General features: G+C 49.0%; 1 protein-coding gene across 4 annotated transcripts in view; it reads left to right on the top strand.

The window, feature by feature from the left end:
- PTK7 (protein tyrosine kinase 7 (inactive)) overlaps positions 1 to 17,979 on the top strand; it is a 188,245-nt gene that overhangs the window by 127,830 nt on the left and 42,436 nt on the right. For all 4 annotated transcript variants that reach the window (XM_059720357.1, XM_059720359.1, XM_059720360.1 and 1 more), the window contains exon 2: positions 11,298 to 11,591. In XM_059720357.1, the coding sequence (XP_059576340.1) occupies positions 11,298 to 11,591 (294 nt within the window). The remainder of the gene's footprint in view (positions 1 to 11,297; positions 11,592 to 17,979) is intronic.

Raw genomic sequence — 17,979 nt, 5'->3', positions numbered from 1 at the left:
ACTTAAGCTATTGCTAAAGAAAAGACATGTGATTCTCTTTGTTCAGTAGAACATTTAGCCTGCCTGGGCAGCTAGTGCACCCCTCAGCTTGTGAGATTCAGCCAGCCTCCAGCATAACATTAGCAAATGCAGTTCCCCTATTAAGAGTCTCATATCATGTCTTCTATTTTGATTGGAGTTGTCATAGTCACTTAAGACCCTCTGGAGCAGGAGCAGGCAATTATTTTGGGTGGAGGGCTGCTTAACAAGGTTTGATGAGCTGTCAAGGGCCACATGGATAGTCCTGCCCCTTGACAATTGTCCTGCCCCTTGTCGCCATCCTGTGACCAGAAGTCCACCCCTAATCCCTGACCTTTGCCAGCAGAAGTCCCTCCACTTGACCCCCAGAAATACTCCTTTTGGGAGGGGGAGTTGCCATCTTAGAACCATAAAAAACCTAAATCATACACTAGAAGTCAAACACCTACTATAACATTTTAATTTTATTACAAAAAATATTTTTGTCATGATTTGTGTTTGCATAGGGGCGCTCAGGGTGCAGGCACATGGTGAGACACAGCTCTGGCCAGTGCTGCACATCGCAGTGAGGGGCACAACCTCTGTCTATATCACTGGTGCTCCCTGCCACTCTCATACAGCACCTGCACTTACCCAACACGGGAGGGAAGCCCCACATGCTGGAGCTGGCTGCCTTCCCTGCTGGGGCTGCTCAGCATAGGAGAGCAGCCTCAGGCACAAGGAGTCTTGCTACCCCACTCCACCCTCCTGTGCTGGGACCCACCTGCTGGGCCACAGAGGTGGCTCCTGCCTATGCTGGTCTGGTCAGGCTGCAGCCCCATGCCCACTGTGGGTACACAAATCTGGTGGGGCACATGTCCCCCACGCCCTATACCCCCTTCTGTTCCACACACCCACGTCCCTGTTCTTCCACACTGTTGGGGCCAGTGGGTCAGGAGTGAGGAGGGGCACCAAGCAGGGCCAGGGGGATGTTTTCTGCTTAAACTATTTACTGGGTCGGGACAAGACTAGTCATCAATGTTTACAAATGGGTCCTGGTACAAAAAAGATAGATACCTGCTGTAGCAGTAGCAGAGTGTGGCTGTGTTCAATAAGATTATAGTTGGTTTTTGTTGATCCTCCCAATCCCACCTACGGGTTGGGAGGGTGGAGGATTGAGCCGATCCAGGGAGAGAGCATCTTTCCTTGCTTTTCCATGCATTTCTTCCCCTGGTTCCGCCCCCATGGAGCTCAGTTGCTGTCTCTGGATGGGAGGGGGGAGAAGGCAGGGGAGGGCAGGAGCCCCCCATCTTGAGTGAGAGGCTCCAGTCTACCCGCCACCCCAGTCTAGGGGCCTGAGAAAACCACATAAGGGACCTCCCTCCTTTGCCTTCTCCCCCTCCCATCCTGAGACAGCAGGCCGAGTAGGAGGGTTAAATTGTTGTGCCATTGGAGCAGTCTGCAGCTGTGCTCTTCTGTTTGGGCACAGCTTTAGAGCAATTTCAAGGGTCTGACTGCAAAACAAATGTCACTTCTGTCTGCGCCCTTAGTTCCATACCATACAAGCATGATTAAAAAAATACATGTCTACATGGCTACATTAGCAGGCTACAATGAAGCTTCCTTTTGAAGTCATCAGGAATTGTGTGTGCGCCTAGCTAATGGAAGACTTATGCAGACTATTACAGTTTTGTTTCTTGTTCCTCTCCACTCCTATTTGTATTTCATCTGCCTTAAGATTTGTCATAGGCCAGGGGTTGGCCAGATGAGTGGCACATGACCAGTTCACAGGCTGGATGAATGTCATAGGGATGGGCTTGCAGGTTGGATCAGGCCCTTGCACCTACCTCTCCCCTTCCGCCACCCGTTCCATACCAGATCCAAGGTCCTAGGTGCCTGCTCTGAGCACTCTGAGGCATGAGCTGCACACAGTGCCTGCTTTGGGACCCAGGCTGTACATGGCACCTGCCCTGGACCAACTCCAGGACAAAGCTGTCTTTCTGTTACTTGTTTGTACGTGCTTCCATTCTGACATCTAGGTGCTATTGCACTACTAATTAGCAATATGAATTTTAATGTAGCTACATGCATGTTGTGGTGTTATTAACTTCTCATTTCCCTTTGTTTAGTCATTTTGAATGCAGTGTCAAACTTGATACTCTGTGTGCACTGCTCTTTAATGGTGCTTTTTTAAACTTATATATGTAGATTAATATTAAGTCACGTGTTTCAGTTTGCTGGGTAGCCTTGAGATATTTAGACTACTTGCATTGTTTAAATGACAGCTGCTGTGAATTGATGGATAAACTGTACTTTATTGTGAGCCTGGAAGATATGACAATGAAAACTGCCTGTGGACATGCACTGCTGTCACCTAAAGTACAAAGAAGGGCTGTTCTTGGTTGCAGCCCCCCAAAAAACTAAGATTTGGGTATGGGTTCATGTGCATTCTTGGCATAGGGTTTAGTTACTGTGGTTACCACATGATAGTTACAGCAAAATTATGGCTAATACATGGCAGCTAATTGTTGCTTTTTGAGATCCAAAGTACAGATCTTAACAGAAGCTTCAGGTTCCCATAGAGGACCTAAAGCCTGTACAGCCATACAGTGTTTGGCAGAATGTTTATGACGCTGGGTTGTAGTCTGCTGGGATTCAGTTTTTCCCTATTGCTAGGCAGTGATGGCATTTGTGCATGTTTGAACCACAGTGCCAGGCACTTTGAAAAGCACCTGGTTCTGCAACGCATGCATTTGTATAAACAGCAAAATGCACGTCAGCACTGAGAAAATGCGGTGGTGTGCTTCTGAACTAAAACATTTTCGAGGTGTTTTAGTTCAAAAGCATGCCGCCTCCATTTTCTCAGCACTAATGTGCATTTCACCATTTATACAAATGTGTATGATACTCAATTAATTGAGTCTGCTCCGACATGCTGATTTCCAGTGTGTCAGAGCAGACAAATGTATGTGTATAAATGCCCTGAGAGAGGCTATGTCCTTCAGCCTGTGCTAGCCTCTTCCATCCAGCACCACTGAGCTCCTGTTTGCCCTCAGTTTGCTTTCTTACAAATTTTTCTAAGGTAATGGGGAGTTGAGAGAAAATGGACAAATAATCCTGTCTGGCAGTGCCTGAGGTCAGGCAGCTTGGTCTCTCTGAGCTCTGGGATTCATAGGAGAGCTCCTTAGGCCAGGTGTTGGGGTCATTTCTTCCTGCAGATGTAGCAGGTGAAGAAGCTGATTTATGTTGACTATGTGAAGCTTTTAGTAGTCTCCAGCTTTCCTAAAGCACTTCACAACGAGGATCCAGTAGCTGCCCCCAGCAGGTGGACTGGACTCCCTTGTACCGTGGAGTGCAGCAGTATATGAAATGTCCTGACTTCTGTACTGCTTTACAGAACAGGTCCTGGGCATAGGCTCTGAGCAGAGGTTAGTGTTTCTTGCAATCAGTTGATCCTGAGTTTTCTGCCCCATATCTTATTGGAGAGGCTTGATTCCCCACTGCACAAGAGTCCCTTGTTTAGTGGTAAGCTTCTCTGTTCAGAACTTCCAGTTGTCCTCTCCATGGAAGCAGCAGCCCTGCCAGCCCACATCTAACCAGGCTGCTTTTGTGCTAGCAGCTCTCTGCCATGCTTAGTGGTAAAAGTCTGGTAGACAACCCTCATTTGGAAACAAATTCTGTAGTGTTCTTAAGGTTAAAACATTGCAGTGGTTAAGTGGTTGGATGAGATTTGGGTGTTGTAAGGTCAGGAGGGAGGCTTCTGTGATCTGGGCACAAGTGAGTGTGTTAGGGGTGGGGTGGGGTGGGGTGGGAGGTCTGTTTTTACTCTGTAATGCTCTGTTACTATTCAGATATGTCCTACTTCTGGTTAAAGTCAGCCTTACTAATGGTGGTGTTTCCTGCAAACTGGGCTGTCTTGGGTTTGAGCAGAACTTTCCACTGTATGAATGTGGAGAGAGTAATGCCACTCTGCCAAGGCAGAGTACGGTGGATCAAGAATGCTGGGTGCTTTTGTTTTGCTTTCTAATGCATTGTGAAGAAAGCCAGGACTCTGTCATCAAGCAGAGGAGATCAAGATAGCCGAGCCCTGGTTTTGGACTCCTTGTGGTTCCAGTGAGGCAGATGTGCAAGAGGTTTTTTCTACCACTGTTCCTTCTGTCCCAGAAAGGAGCAGTCACTTTGACTTTTAAGTTCTCCTGAGAATACACAGTGACACTTTCAGGGACCATGTTTTCACTTGGCTTTGTATCTTTCACAGTCATTGTCCATCTAGCATAGGGGTGGGCAAAATATGGCTCATGGGCCACATCCAGCCTGGCAGGCCATTCTACCCAGCTTGCAGGGCCTCTAAAAAAATTAGAAAATTAATATTTATCTGCTCCTGGGTGCCTGCCCCAGCAGCAAGCCCCACCCTGCCTGACCCTGCTCCATCCCCAACTCCCTCCCACCCCGCCCAACCAGAAGCCTTTGCCTAGCAGAGGCTTCTGGCCTGGGACCTGTGGGGCTGTTCCTGCTCTGCTGGAGAGGGAAACTCAGATAAGAATGGAAGGGGTGAGGGAGGTGCGGGGAGGACCATGGGCGATCACCCCAGTCTTTAGGGCTGGGCTGGCTCCTGATGAGTCCTGTGGTTGTGGCGATGGAGCCAGGAGCCATGTGGTGCTGGAGTGGGCAGGAAAGCAGGGAAATGGCAGCTACAGGTTGGGGAGGGGGGGGGAGGGGGCAGTGGCAGTGAGCGGGCATGCGGGAGTGCTGGGCTGTTGGGCCCAGAGTAGGGTGGCAGGAGCATGGGAACCCTGGCCCCCCTCCAGCACAGCTGGTGCTGGACCCTGTGCTCCTGCCACCCCTCTCTGGGCCCCACCAATGCTGGACCTGGGACACCAGTGCAGGCCCTGCGCTCCTGCCCAGCTATTGTTGTGCTCCTGCGCACCCGGTCACTGCCATTCCCCCCTGCCTGTAGCTACCATTTCCCTGTTTTCCTGCCTGCTGCCAGCCACTCCAGCACCACATGGCTCCTGGCTACATTGCCAGACTGCAGGAGCCTGTGGCTTGTGCTCATACTCCAGGGCCAGCAGCAGGAGTGTGTGTGTGTGCGCATGTGTGTGTAAAGGGAGGGAGGGACATGTACCCACACCTCCCCTTGCATGGCCATACACGCAGACACCCACACACCCTCACCACCCTCACCCCCACACAGCCCCCCACAAACCAGTACCCACCTCCCATGCCACCCACACCCCACAATATATTTCATGTTAAGGTATTATGCAATCACCTCTATGTATATTACACAAACACATGTAAATCAGAACAAAATATTTTTTTAAATCAAATTAATGAATGTTGTAGATGTTCACTTTTTAGAATATAATTTGGTATTTTTCTGATTCGAAGATGGCAAAACCCCTTGCTAAAAGGAGTACTTCCGGGGGCAAGGGGAGGGACTTCTGGTCACAAGATGGCAGCCAGGGGACGGGGCACCTGTCAAGGGGCAGGGCTACCCATGAGACCCTTGACAGCTTGCCAAAACTCATTAAGTGGCCCTCTAGCTGAAATAATTGCCCTCTCCTGATCTAGCAGGCAAAGCTTCTGCCTGCATGCTCTTCAACTTCGCCAGCAAGTCCCAGGCTGGAGTGTAAAAAATCTTGTGAGATGCCCCTGGAGTAACACTGTATTCAGTGGAATAACTGTACTGGCAGAAAGGAGGGTTCTATCATCTCAGAGAAGACTTGAGAATGGATTTGGAGTTCTGCTGGCAAAACTTTACAGAATAGATTAGACCAGAGAAGTCTGGATTGCTTGGCTGGTTCTGACACGCTGTCCAAGGTGCCCTCATTTTACATATATAAAAATATGTGAGAGAACCCTAACACATTTGCTGCATCATAAGCCAAAATCAACCTGTCCAGGAAGCTTCAGATAAGGCTCGTTTGAAAGATTCTGGTGAGGTTCAGTGTGGCAGCTAGGGGTGCACCAATAGAGAATTTTGGGGCCGATACTGATGGCTGATTTTTAACGAGCCCTATCAGGTAATACCAATTTGATTTTGATATGCAGCTGGACAGCATAGAGAGTGGCGTATGGCTGGTAAGTCTGTTGTGGGGGGGGAGGAGGGAAGAGGCATGGCAGGGGGCAGATCAAGGTCCCTGCAGTGAGGGAGGGAGTGGAGCTGGGGCAGGGGCAGGCACCGCACAGCCAGGGTAAAGCAGGAGACAGAACCATGAGGGGCTCGTCCAGGAGATGTCAGGGGCCCCCCCAGGAGGTGTGCATGGGGTGGGGTGGGCTGCCGCTGCAGGCTGGGGCCAGGGCCAGGGCTGGGGCGGTGCTGGGCTCTTCCTGGCTGGGGGCTGGGCCTGGCTGCCCTCAGGGTGTGCAGTGGCAGCGCTGGGAGTGGGGCTACAGGACAGGGCTGTAGCCAGCCCAAAATTCGCCATAACCCCCCCAAACCTCCCTTCCAGTGCCACTGCTGCCTGCCCCAAGCTCAGCCAGACCCAGCTCCCCCACTGGGAAGAGCCCAGGGCTGCCACCTGGCCCAGCCCTCAGTGGCAGTCTGCCCTTGCCCCACATGCAGATCAGGGCACATACCCCCCCATGTCCTCCCGGGGTGCATGCAGTGGCGGTAGCTGCCCCCCCCGACATCTCCTGGATGAGCCACTCACAAATCCGTCCCCCGCTCTGCCCCGGCTGTGTGACACTTGCCTCTGCCCCAGCTCTACTCCCTCCCTCACTGTGGGGGCCTCAGTTTGTCCCCCCAGGCCCTTCCCTCACAACAGACTTACCAGCTGGACCTGGCTGCTCTCCAGGCTGCTGGGCTGAGCTCCTGGCCACCTGTGTTCTGTGGCTGTGCGCATGCACGGGACATTTTTCGGTGGTATTATCGGCTATAACAGCCAAAGAAAACAGATTGCTGATACAGTCAATTTTCCTTATATCGCTGCTGATCCGCTATGGAACTGATGTTCCTCTAGTGGCAGCCCAACTATGAAATGAGGAAGTTGTTTCTCTGGTGTGTTTTGGCCACCAGCACAGGTCCTGGTGACTGAATTTTGGATTTTAAAGATCGGGAGATAGAGATGGTGTGACACATCATGACACAACATATTTTTCTCCAGTTAAAGAGGAACTAAAAGCTTTACTAATATGCTAGGGGGCTAGCACTGTATTATTCAGTTTAAGATCAAAGCAAAAACAAATATAACTATTGGACTATGCATTGATTTGCTAGATTACATATTATTTTTTTAAAAACACAATGAACTAGGCAAAAATAGTCAGAAAAATATGGTCATTAATCCTGTAATTGTTATAGTTAAATCATCTCTTTCAGATTCATAAAACAAAATCTAGCCTTCTTCAGCATCGTGACAGTGCTTCCAGTACCTCACTGTCAGACATTTCTATACCTGAGTTAAATATTACCCTACCCGAGTAAAGGTTTGTAGCTAGCAGTAAAAGCAGCCTGCTGGGCTGCAAAATGGAAGAGAGACATTACCACTAATGGCTAACAAACAGCTACATTGCAGAAGAAAGGTTATTTTGAACAGTGGAACATCAAGACCATTAAGAAGGAGAGAGGGTCTTTAACACCTGTAGAGTGGAGAGAGATTAGCAGGAATCAGGGAGATGATAATAAACCATGAAGCCAGTTTACTCGCAGTGCTGCTTCAATTGAAGTGCTGCTGTAGTTGTGTTTAAAGTTTGGGTAGAGTAGTAATCAAGGGGGTGCAACTGTACCACTGGATCTGCCCCAGTGGCAGTAGGAACTGTCTAACTGCTAGTTCCCGCTCTGTGGGGTTCTGCAGTGAATTCCAGCCAAATATTATTGAAAGATGGGGCTGGTGAGCTGCCTTCAGTCATTCTGCTCCCACTTTGTGGAGCTTTCTAGCTTTTTTTCCTGCTTCCCTCTTCCAGTAAGAATGCAGGGCTGGAAGGGACAACCTGGGCCATACAGTCCAAACCCTGCTACCACAGGTAGCTGAACCATGTAATTCGTCTCATGTATTTATGGAATCTGGTCTTAAATAGATTTAACAGATTTAATAAATTTTAGGGTCAAAAGGGACCTATTAGATCACTGAGTCCGACCCCCTGCCCTGAGCAGGAAAGAGTGCTGGGTTCAGATGACCCCAGCCAGGTATTTGTCCAATCTTCCTTTAAATACCACCACCTCTGCTGGAAATGTATTCTATGTTTTGTCAATCCTCACAGTGAAGAATTTTTTCCTGATGTCCGATCTAAATTTGCTACCCTTCAGTTTGTGGCCATTGTTTCTAGTTACCCCTATTTCCTGCTGTCCGTCTCCCCCCCCCAATGAGTTTGTAGATGGCTACAAGATCACCTCTCAGCTTTCTATTGCAGGGGCTGAAGGGATTCAGATCCCTCAATCGGTCCTTGTAGGGTTTTTCCTGTAGGCCTTTAACAAGACAGGTGGCCCCTCCTCTGAACCCTTTCCAGGTTATCTACATCCCTCCTAAAGTGTGGCGCCCAAAACTGGATGCAGTACTCCAGCTGTGGCCTGACCAGTGCTGCATAGAGGGGAAGTATCCCTTCCCTAGACCTGTTTGTGATGCACTTACTTATGCAAGAAAGAGTGCGGTTAACTTTACTTTTACTTCATCGCATCGGCAACTCGTGTTCATTTTGGAGTTGACTATGACTCCGAGATCCCTTTCCACAGTTGTGCTACTTAAGTGGAATGATACCACCCAGCCTATAGGAGTGTTGATGATTCTTCCTCCCTAGGTGTATTGTAACATCCTATTCTGTTCCACCCATGTCATTAGGGTTTTTGTCCTTTGCAACTCTGATCGTTAGGAAGCTTTTTCTAATTTCCTGTTTAGATTTATTCCTGGGCAGTTTTACAGTCTTTTGTTCTTGTGGCAACACTGACCCTTAGCTTAAATGACTTGCTTTCCTCTCTCAGATTTGCCCCCTCATACTTATGGGCAGCAACCTCCCCTCCTCTCAGCTATTGTTTGACTTCGATAAACAAGCCAAGTTCTTGTAAAATTTTCTGTCCGCTCCTGTGATCGTTGTAGCAGCATCACTTAGTAATACTCATTCCAGTCTGAATCAGTGCTTCTCACGGTTTAGGATGAGATCTTACCAGTGCCTTGTCCAGCAGTACTAATACTCCAGTCAATACTGGAAAAATCTTGGCTGATAAATTCTCAGGTTGCACTCATTGTTTTTCATGAGTATATTGTATTGGTGGCTCCTGCTTATCCCATGACTAGTAATATGCTTGGGTCCTCCTTTTTTGTTTCTAATCAATGAGCTCTGATTTGTAATGAGCATAAAATGTTTTCCTGCAGTCTAGAAAGGAGAACCCTACTGTATTTCCCTTTTACTAGAAAATCATTTGTTTTCATAGGAAGCTAGCAGGTTAATCTGGCTTGATCTATCTCTGCCAAGTTCACATTGCAAATTTACCTGTTTTCCATTTATTCCCATCTCTTTATTCTTTCCTTCAAACTGGGACCCCTTATCTTATTCCTGAGCTAGGTATAGATCTTGCTAATGTAAAACAGGCAGGAAAGTCCTTCCTGAAGCCATTTTCCACAGCTGGAGAAATTGCAGGAATACACTATTTCTAGTACTTTGTAGTGTGACTTTGTATTTTATGCGTGAAATACTCAAAATCTGCCTCCAGTTTGACTGACTCTCTAATTTTAGGCAGATTTGGCCTCATTCCACATGAGAGCAAGTCTTGGGAATGGGGTTTTGGTTGTAGCCGTGGTGGTCTAAGGACATAGGCAGGCAAGGTTCTTTGAGTAGATGTGATATCTTTTATTAGACCAACTGGAAAGGGTGGGGTAGTTGAGGAGGGGGATACAGGAACAGAAAGATCAGAGACAGTAACAGACAGACAATTTCTGCTCTTGAAATATAACAGATGAAATTGCTAAACTTGACAAGCAAGTCAGTGCATGCCAAGCTGCTTAGATCCTCTTCGTGCCCCACAGGGAACATAGGAGGAATAGACTTCCTGGTACAGTTCATGCAGGGTTAGAGAGCTGCATAGGACTAAGAAAAAAGAAGCTGTACCTGCTTTTTTGTTAAAATATTTCTCCAGGTTAAAGCTGTAAATTTCACCTAGAAATAAAGTGCACATTATATGTGAAAGGAGTTCATCATTGGAGCTACTTCACCATAATTCTGCATTTTTTGTCACTTAGGGCATTTTTACATGTACTCCAGGAGGCACAGGGGGGCGGCTTTAATTAGCGAGTGTTTTTAATTAAAAGCATCTGAGGGTCATGTGTATCAGTGTCCTCCGCCCTGAAGAATGGCGGCAGGGCGCTTTGGACTAAAGCTCATTGAACAAGCTTTAGTTCAAAGCGCCCCAGTAGGAGTTGCATCTCCATGGATGGTTTTGCTGATGCTGTGTTGGCCAAATGATGAGATCTGTTTATGTTTGTAGTTGACAACTGTGTGGCAGAGCTGTGAAGTATACACAAAGCCTCAGTATCAGCAAAAAGCAGTGCCTGAACTCTTTGAGGAGCTCCTGATGTGCTTGGATGGTATTTCCTCACCTACTTTGTAGCATTTGTACCTAGCACCTTCAGCTTTCTCTGTGCTAGGGGCTCCATCTTTTTCACCTTGTTTGAGGTCATCTTAGAGATACTGCTCCCTGTTCCCCTGTACCTCCACCCTCATCCTGTCCCATCAGAGCATATGTAGACCTTGAGGCACAGCAGTAAGGATTTACCTGGACAAGAAGTACCAGGAAGGTATTTAATGTTTAGTTAGCTTCTTTAAATATTATTCATCAGTTGGAAAATGCAGCAGAAACTCAGAGGGCCATGTGTAGTGAGATAAGTGCTCAGATGCAGAGAGTACAAGAGAGGGAGGGGATGGGTGTGGGACTATGTGTATTGACAGGTTAGTTGCCTGTGGAGGCATGTAGGCCTTGACAAAGGGGGGTAAGTCTTGACATTCTTTCTCTGTGTGAGGGGATGGACTGCTTCAGGTCAGTATGGGCCTGTCCAAACCCAGTTGTGAGACCAGCTTTCCTCAGCACAGTGGCAGTGGGAATGTTTTTTGAGTGCTCTGTACTGAAGCTTGAGTTTCTGGTTGCTTGGACAATGAGTCACAAATGGCATCCGTTTGTCTGACCCCTTTCTACTTATGGTTATTTTTCTGCTTACAGCAGAGAGATCCCTAGGCAGTATGGGTCTCTGTTCTTGCACTATTTGAGCTATACAGAAAACCTAGTTCGCATCCCAAATTATCCCCTTCCACTGCCCTGGGCCACCCTGGCATGCCATGAACTTGACCACTGTTTTCTATCTTCATTCCAGTGTCTGGGACGCAGGCAGTGATTCTCTTCACTAAAGAGCCTTATTCTCAGGATGCCTTACACGGCCGCAGTGCCATCCTGCGCTGTGAGGTGGCGGATCCTGCTGGGATGGAGTTTGAATGGCTGCAGAATGGTCTTCCTATTCAAGACACTGAACGCCGCTTCATGGAAGGGAGCAATTTGCAGTTCACTGCTATTGATTGGCAGCAGGATGCCGGAGATTTCCAGTGCGTGGCAAGAAATGCATTCACAGGGGAGGAGGCACGAACAGTGAATGCATCTTTCAATATCAAGTGTGAGTACCACAGCAGGGCTAGCTTGCTGGTTGGCCTGGTACTGGCATCAGATGTGCTAGTTTTCACTGACTCCCACACAATGTCTCACTTCCCTGCCCTAGCCAATAAAGAAATAGTTTTCACTGGAGAGCCAATTTCTCCACGTGAGTGCCAGGTTCATTCCCTTATTTTCCAGTGCCATCCAGACTAGTGGGTTGGGATCATAGGCGGAGGAAGAAAAAAAAGTTGGGGGCAGAGCACGCACACCTAACTTCTCCCAAAGTCTGCGGGGGAAGAGGCGGGGGAGTGAGGCTGGGACTAGGCAGGGAATGGGGCCAGGGCCCGCTGCACCCGTGCAGCGGCCCCTTCCCCCACACCAGGGGTCATTGCACAGTGCTGGCATCCACCACCCCCCAGCCCTGCACCCCCCCGGCTGGCTCTCTGCACCAGCTCCAGCCCGGCCCCAGTCCTGCACCACCTGTGGAGGGCCCGGACCTCAAGTGGGGCCAGCCTTGGCTGTGCTGCTGGACCAGATGAGACGGAGCTCCCGGGACACCTGCGCCCACTCCGCCCTGGGCAGAGTTGTGGCACCGGGGAGCCAATCTTTGCCTGGGGCAAGTGCGGGCTACAGCTGTGCTCTGCCTGCTCCCTGCCTCCGCACCTCACTGCAGCAAGTGGCATGGTGCCATGTGTGTCCTGCCACTGAGCGGGCCGGGCAGCGAGGCACATGGTGTTGCTTTGAAAGGCTGCAGTGAGGTGCAGAGGCAGGGAGCAGGCAGAGTGCAGCTGCAGCCTGCCCTTGCCCTGTGCAAAGATCGGCCATGGCCAGCACTCCACCCCCCAACACTTGGCTACCCTGCACTGCAGCTCTGGAGGACCCGCCGGCTTCTGATTGTTCCATGACCTGGCCAGGGCCTCATACACTGTGAACAGGGCCATGGCTGGGCCTGTTATGGGGCAATCAGAGCCCAGCAGCTCGTCCAGGGGCACAGTGCAGGGGAGCTGGGGGGAGGGGACTGTTCCCCCTTCCTGGCTTCCCCACGGTGCATGCAGCAGCAGGAGCTGCCCACTCACACCCCTGGATGAGCCGCCAGGCTCCCATTGCCCCATGCCCCAGCCCGGCCGGGGCCCCATTCCCCATGAATGGGGCCAGGCTGGGTCATGGGGGAATCCTCACAGTGCAGCAGGGAGTAGGGCAGGGGTGAATGATTTGTCACTGCCCCTACTCCGCTCCCTCCTGCACTGTGGGGGGTCTCGATCTGCCTCCCCCGAGTCCAGGCAGTAAAAAGAAACTTACTGGCGTGCTGTGCTGGGCTGGCTGTGATCCCGGTACACCTCTTCCTCCTGCTGCAGCAGCCTGTGGCCAGGCTGTCCTGGTGTTTGCGGGGGCTGAGCCCTGCTAGCCCACTGCTTCTGCCACCTATGGTTGGGATCCAGTCCCTCAACTCAGAGAGGGACATATGTCAGAGCATGGAAGGGACTCTCTCCTGCCATACTTACTTTCTGTGTACATCTCCTCTGCCAGCATCCCTACTGGGGAGTTTGCTTCGTATTTCACAGACAATTTTCCTGCAAGGCCTGTTAAAAGGGGGAGGGATATCTAGCCTCTAGTACCCTCATGTCCTTTATTTTATGTACCCTGTGGAGGGGCATCCACCTTGGTTTCACTAGGCCCTGGCAGGATCTCCATGTTCTCCTTCTCTGGGAGCTGACAGTATCACATGAAGTGGATGAGGTGGGTTGTAAGTAGTGTCTGTAAATGGGTGTCTGCTGGGCACTGCCAGGCTTCTTTTGGTGTAGTGCAACTGTAAGAAGGACATGGGTGAAAACTGGACAATGAAGATGGTTGGATCACAAATGTCCCTTTTGGATTATCTTTGCTCTTCCAGGGTGGGTGACTCTTGTTGCCATTTTGAAAGAAAGCCCGATGCTACATGCTTGTTATATGTTTAGTTGCAGATTAAGAAACAGGGAAATTCTAAAATCAATTAAAATCCTAACTTTGATTAACTAAAACTATAATTCTTACTGGCCTGATTGCAATTGAACAAAGCAATCATCAAGCAAAGGTTTTTACAAGCGAAGATTGCATGAATTTTTCAGGTTACATGGTCTTCAGAGCATTGTCATCAGGACTGCAGTTTCAAGGGACCAGGTGGTCTGTTACCTCATGCCAGCCAGCAGGGATGATGGTAGGCCCCAGGCATGTAACTCACTGTATTCTCCATAGGCGTCTGGGCCCTACCCTCCAACGTGCTCGCACTCTGATCCCCCCAGTGGAGGAGAGCCCAGGTAGCAGTAAGTTAGAGTTTTGTAACTAGATTTTTTGGAATGAGTTTTTTTTCAAATTGTCACAGCATGACTAATTTGATACTGTCAAAGCGTCCACAGTATCACTAGAACTGAGTATATGTCAGTGAAACTGGAAAGCTTTCCAGGGAGTGCCTTGTGCTAACATGGCAGTACCAGAGCTCTGTACCAACCTGATACTGGCCTGGGCACTTCAGAAGATATGCTAGCTAACAGAGCTGGGCTGGAGCCCCAGACTCAATGTCCAGACAAGCACAGCTGTGTGGTATGTGGCACCACAAACATGTTTGCAGCGCCACCTACTGCACAGGGCGATGTTTTCTGCACTGCAGGGGCATGCTGCCCGAGCATGCACTGCTCTGTTTTTTTTCCTATGGGTTTTTTTGACCCCTGGATCGCCCACAGAAAAAAAAACTGGAGCAGTACAAACTCAGGCAGTGCGCACTGCTGAAAAGATGAGCCAGGTTGCCCAGAGCCACCCTGCGGCAGCTGGCCAGGTTCTGCCTGGCAGGATCGCCACAGCTGCATCCCTGGGAAGCCCCCAGGACCTCAGGTAAGGCTGCTGAGGCCAGCACAGTGCTGGCCCCAGCCTCCCCTACCGCCCCCAGGATAACTTGCTGTGTGCCAAAGCATGGATGGCACGGGTGTTCCCCAGGGACAAGTAGCTGCAGTGCAAGGTGCACCACTGCTAGTTGTTCCTGGGGAAACAAACATCCCCACACACATCTGGACGTGCCCCATAGGGCCAAAGTTGTGGCTTGAGATGTGTAACTTGATAAATGCCATATTCTCCTTTGAGTGATTGAGTATACACATTCTCACTTGAGAATGTCTCATGTCTTGTGCTCTGACCGGAGATTTTTGCCTTAGCAAAATGGGATAAAGAAAGATGTGTCCTCCTTCACCTCCCCATAATATCATTTTAGCCATGTGGGTGGAGACAGAGCTTGTCTTAGTATCTTGAAGCACTTCAGGCCCGCACTCTTTTTTTTGTATAGTGTTCTAACACCTTCTGTGCTCCAGGAAGCATGTGTGAAAATGTTAATGTTTTTCTTCCACCCTTCTTTGGGGAGCCTGCAGACTCTCTTGCATCTCAGTGCCCTACTATTGGTATCACCCCCCCCCCCCCTTTGTAATGATGGTACAAGCGCTGTGGTTTTCTGGTTTTGTCAGCGAAACTTGTACATTCACTCATTTACCTGTGGTGAACTCACTTTCTCATTTTCTTTCTCTCCTTCAGTGGCTGTAAGGGACATTCTTTTTCCCTAAAAATAGCCTTGCCCATAGATGCTGACTCTAGGTTTCAAACTCTTCCTTTCTTGTGATGGCCTTATAAGAGCATCCAACAGCTACACAAAGTGCCACCTTTGCCTTAAGGAAGTCTTTTGTCCATGTTATCTGCTCAGTCTTTCAAGCTGAATATCTGGAAGAGGACAGAATAATCTTCAACTGTTTCTCCTTAGCAAATCACTTAGCTCCACATCTTAGCTCAGCACTGCATGCACTGTGGCACTGACAACAGACTGACCTCCTGCTCACTGCTATCAGGATCAGTCCTTTTGCATTGATTCTGATCAAGATTTAGAATCAGGTCTATTACTAGAGGTGGGCAGAGGACATCCTCCTCCTCCCCATGGCACCAAGACCCAGCATCCCTCACCCGGAAAAAGCTTCCATGAAAGAGCAAGGGTTTTTTTGTGATATACTTTATTGGACCAGGTGTGAAGCTGGACAAGATGTTTAGGCCTTTCTTCAGGTCAGAGAAAGAAGCAGACACAGACTAAACTAAATACCAGAAAAAACAATGGGTTGTGTTTATGAAAATTAAGACAGGTATCTATACAGCTGCATTTACCTTATTTTGAAGTAACTTCTGATAACTTCTTTTTGCTCATACTTTATACAGTCACATGAGATTCCTTTAAGTCAGAGCTGTCCAACTTTGGCTGCCCTGCACTGGTGGCATGTAGCTCCCCACCCCCACTATGCAGACTGCATAGGTGGCATGAGGAGCTTTCTGACCTTCCCCTACCACATGGTAGCTGGAGAGGTGGCTACTAGGGTCTATGAGCTACATGTTAACCACCCGTTGGACACAGGCCCCATGCTGGCCCCTCACAGACTGCATGTAGCCTGAGGGCTGCCTGTTGGACAGCCCTGCCTTTAAGTAACTGTTCTCATTTACAAGTCATTGCTTTATTTATTATTTAGCTTAGCCTGTGTCTGCTTGAAGAAGGCTGTAATAAAAGATATTAAAAACCCCTTGCCTCATGCTAGGAAATGTACAAATCACAGCTACCACAACACACTAACCCTGCTTCACAAAGGAGGTAAGATTTTGGAGACTGCTTGCTCTGGACTACACAATAGGTTCTCAAAGACCTTGGAACTCTGGTCCTAGTGCCGTCTTCTGGCCATGAGACTTATCAGCCTTGTGGGATGATTATACAACTTGCAGAGCCTAAACATGGATATGTCACCTCTGGTGCCCAAAAACAAATGCTTTCTGGGTTGGTAAAGATCAGAGGCTCTTCAAATGTTCATGGAAACCACTTGAAATCAACAGTGCTCAGATAGCATCAGCAGCCCACTGTAAACTACCAGTTACCTCTCTGCTCACAGGTCACCTGTATGCTGTATTTCCCAGCCTTGCAGAGCTCCCTGTGTTGTTACACACACATAAGCTGCTGACAGATGTGCAAAGCAAAACAAAATGTGCTTTACCTGTGAACGCTTCATGCTTCCTGAGGCTGGGAGGCACAGCGACCACCCACAGGTGGCTGCAGCAGTGTCAGCAGTGAGGGGGAAGAGGGTGGCAAGTGTGTAGTGGTGATTGGTGACCGCCTGCAGATGCTGCTGGCAGTGCCATTGGTGGGGGGGCGGGGAGGGGGTAGTGAGCAGTGACTGACCACAGACACCGCCGGCAGCATTAGCGGCGTCCAATGTCAGGGGGTGCACGTGCACCCACACGCACCCCCTATGTATCGCCGGTGGCTTTACCAGAAGAAGCAGTGTGTTAGTTTGACCTAGCTCTGCAGTGTCTGTATAGATCTGAATGCTCACAAAGCTTCCTCACTTGTGTTGAGGAGCTCTATCTAACTTAGCAAGTCTACGAGCTGACTGGGGCAAGGTGCTCCTAGACTTGGTTCTGGCCAGAGGGGATGACCTAGTGAGCAACCTGCTCATTGTAGGGAAACTGAGCAACAGCGACAATGAGATGATCACTTTCTCCATCCACCTCAAGCCAGGAAAATCAGACAGTAGGGTAGAAATCCCAGATTTTAGGAAATCTAATTTCCACATACTCAGGAGATTGGTTGGCAAGGCCCTGTGGGAACACGGTCCAATGAGGAAGGGAGTACAAGAAGAGTGGTCCTTCCTTAGGGAAGCAATCCTAAAAGCTCAAAGAAAGTCTATTCCCTCTCTCAAGAAGGGCAGCAGAGGACCTGGGAGATCACTTCGGCTTAACAGGGAAATCATGGACCTCCTGAAATTAAAGTGAGAAGCCTACAAGGGATGGAAGTCAGGAACAACTACGAAAGAGGAGTATTCAGCATCCTGCACCTGCAGGGAGCAGATCAGGACAGCAAAAAGCTCTAGCTGAACATAAATTGGCAATCAGAATCAAGGACAACAAAAAGTCCTTCTTTTAATACATAGGAAGTTGCAAAAGGAACAAGGGAAGCATAGGGCCCCTGATAAATGAAATGGGATGGCTGTTAACTGACACTCAGGACAAAACTGAACTGCTGAACGAATACTTCACATCATCATTTAACCAGTCCAAGGGTATTAGCCTGCTTGACTGGATACAGGGCGACCATGGTGGGGGTGACCACCCTCCCATGGTTGGCCCAGATCTTGTAGGGGAACACCTACAAAGGCTAAATATCTACAGATGAACTACACCTGAGAGGGCTAAAAGAACTGTCTGATGTCTTTGTGTGACCAATGGCGAAGTTATTTGAAGACTCATAGCACTTGGGAGAGTTCCCAGAAGACTAGAAAAAAGCCAGTGTGATATCTACATTTAAGAAAGGGAGAAGGGAGGACCCAAGAAACTACAAGCCAATCAGTTTGACCTCAATCCCAGGTAAA

Source organism: Alligator mississippiensis, chromosome 1 (genome assembly GCF_030867095.1).
Source record: "Alligator mississippiensis isolate rAllMis1 chromosome 1, rAllMis1, whole genome shotgun sequence".
Lineage (NCBI taxonomy): Eukaryota > Metazoa > Chordata > Crocodylia > Alligatoridae > Alligator > Alligator mississippiensis.
Note: the sequence above shows the minus strand (reverse complement) of the source record. Positions and strands in the feature narration are given on the sequence as shown.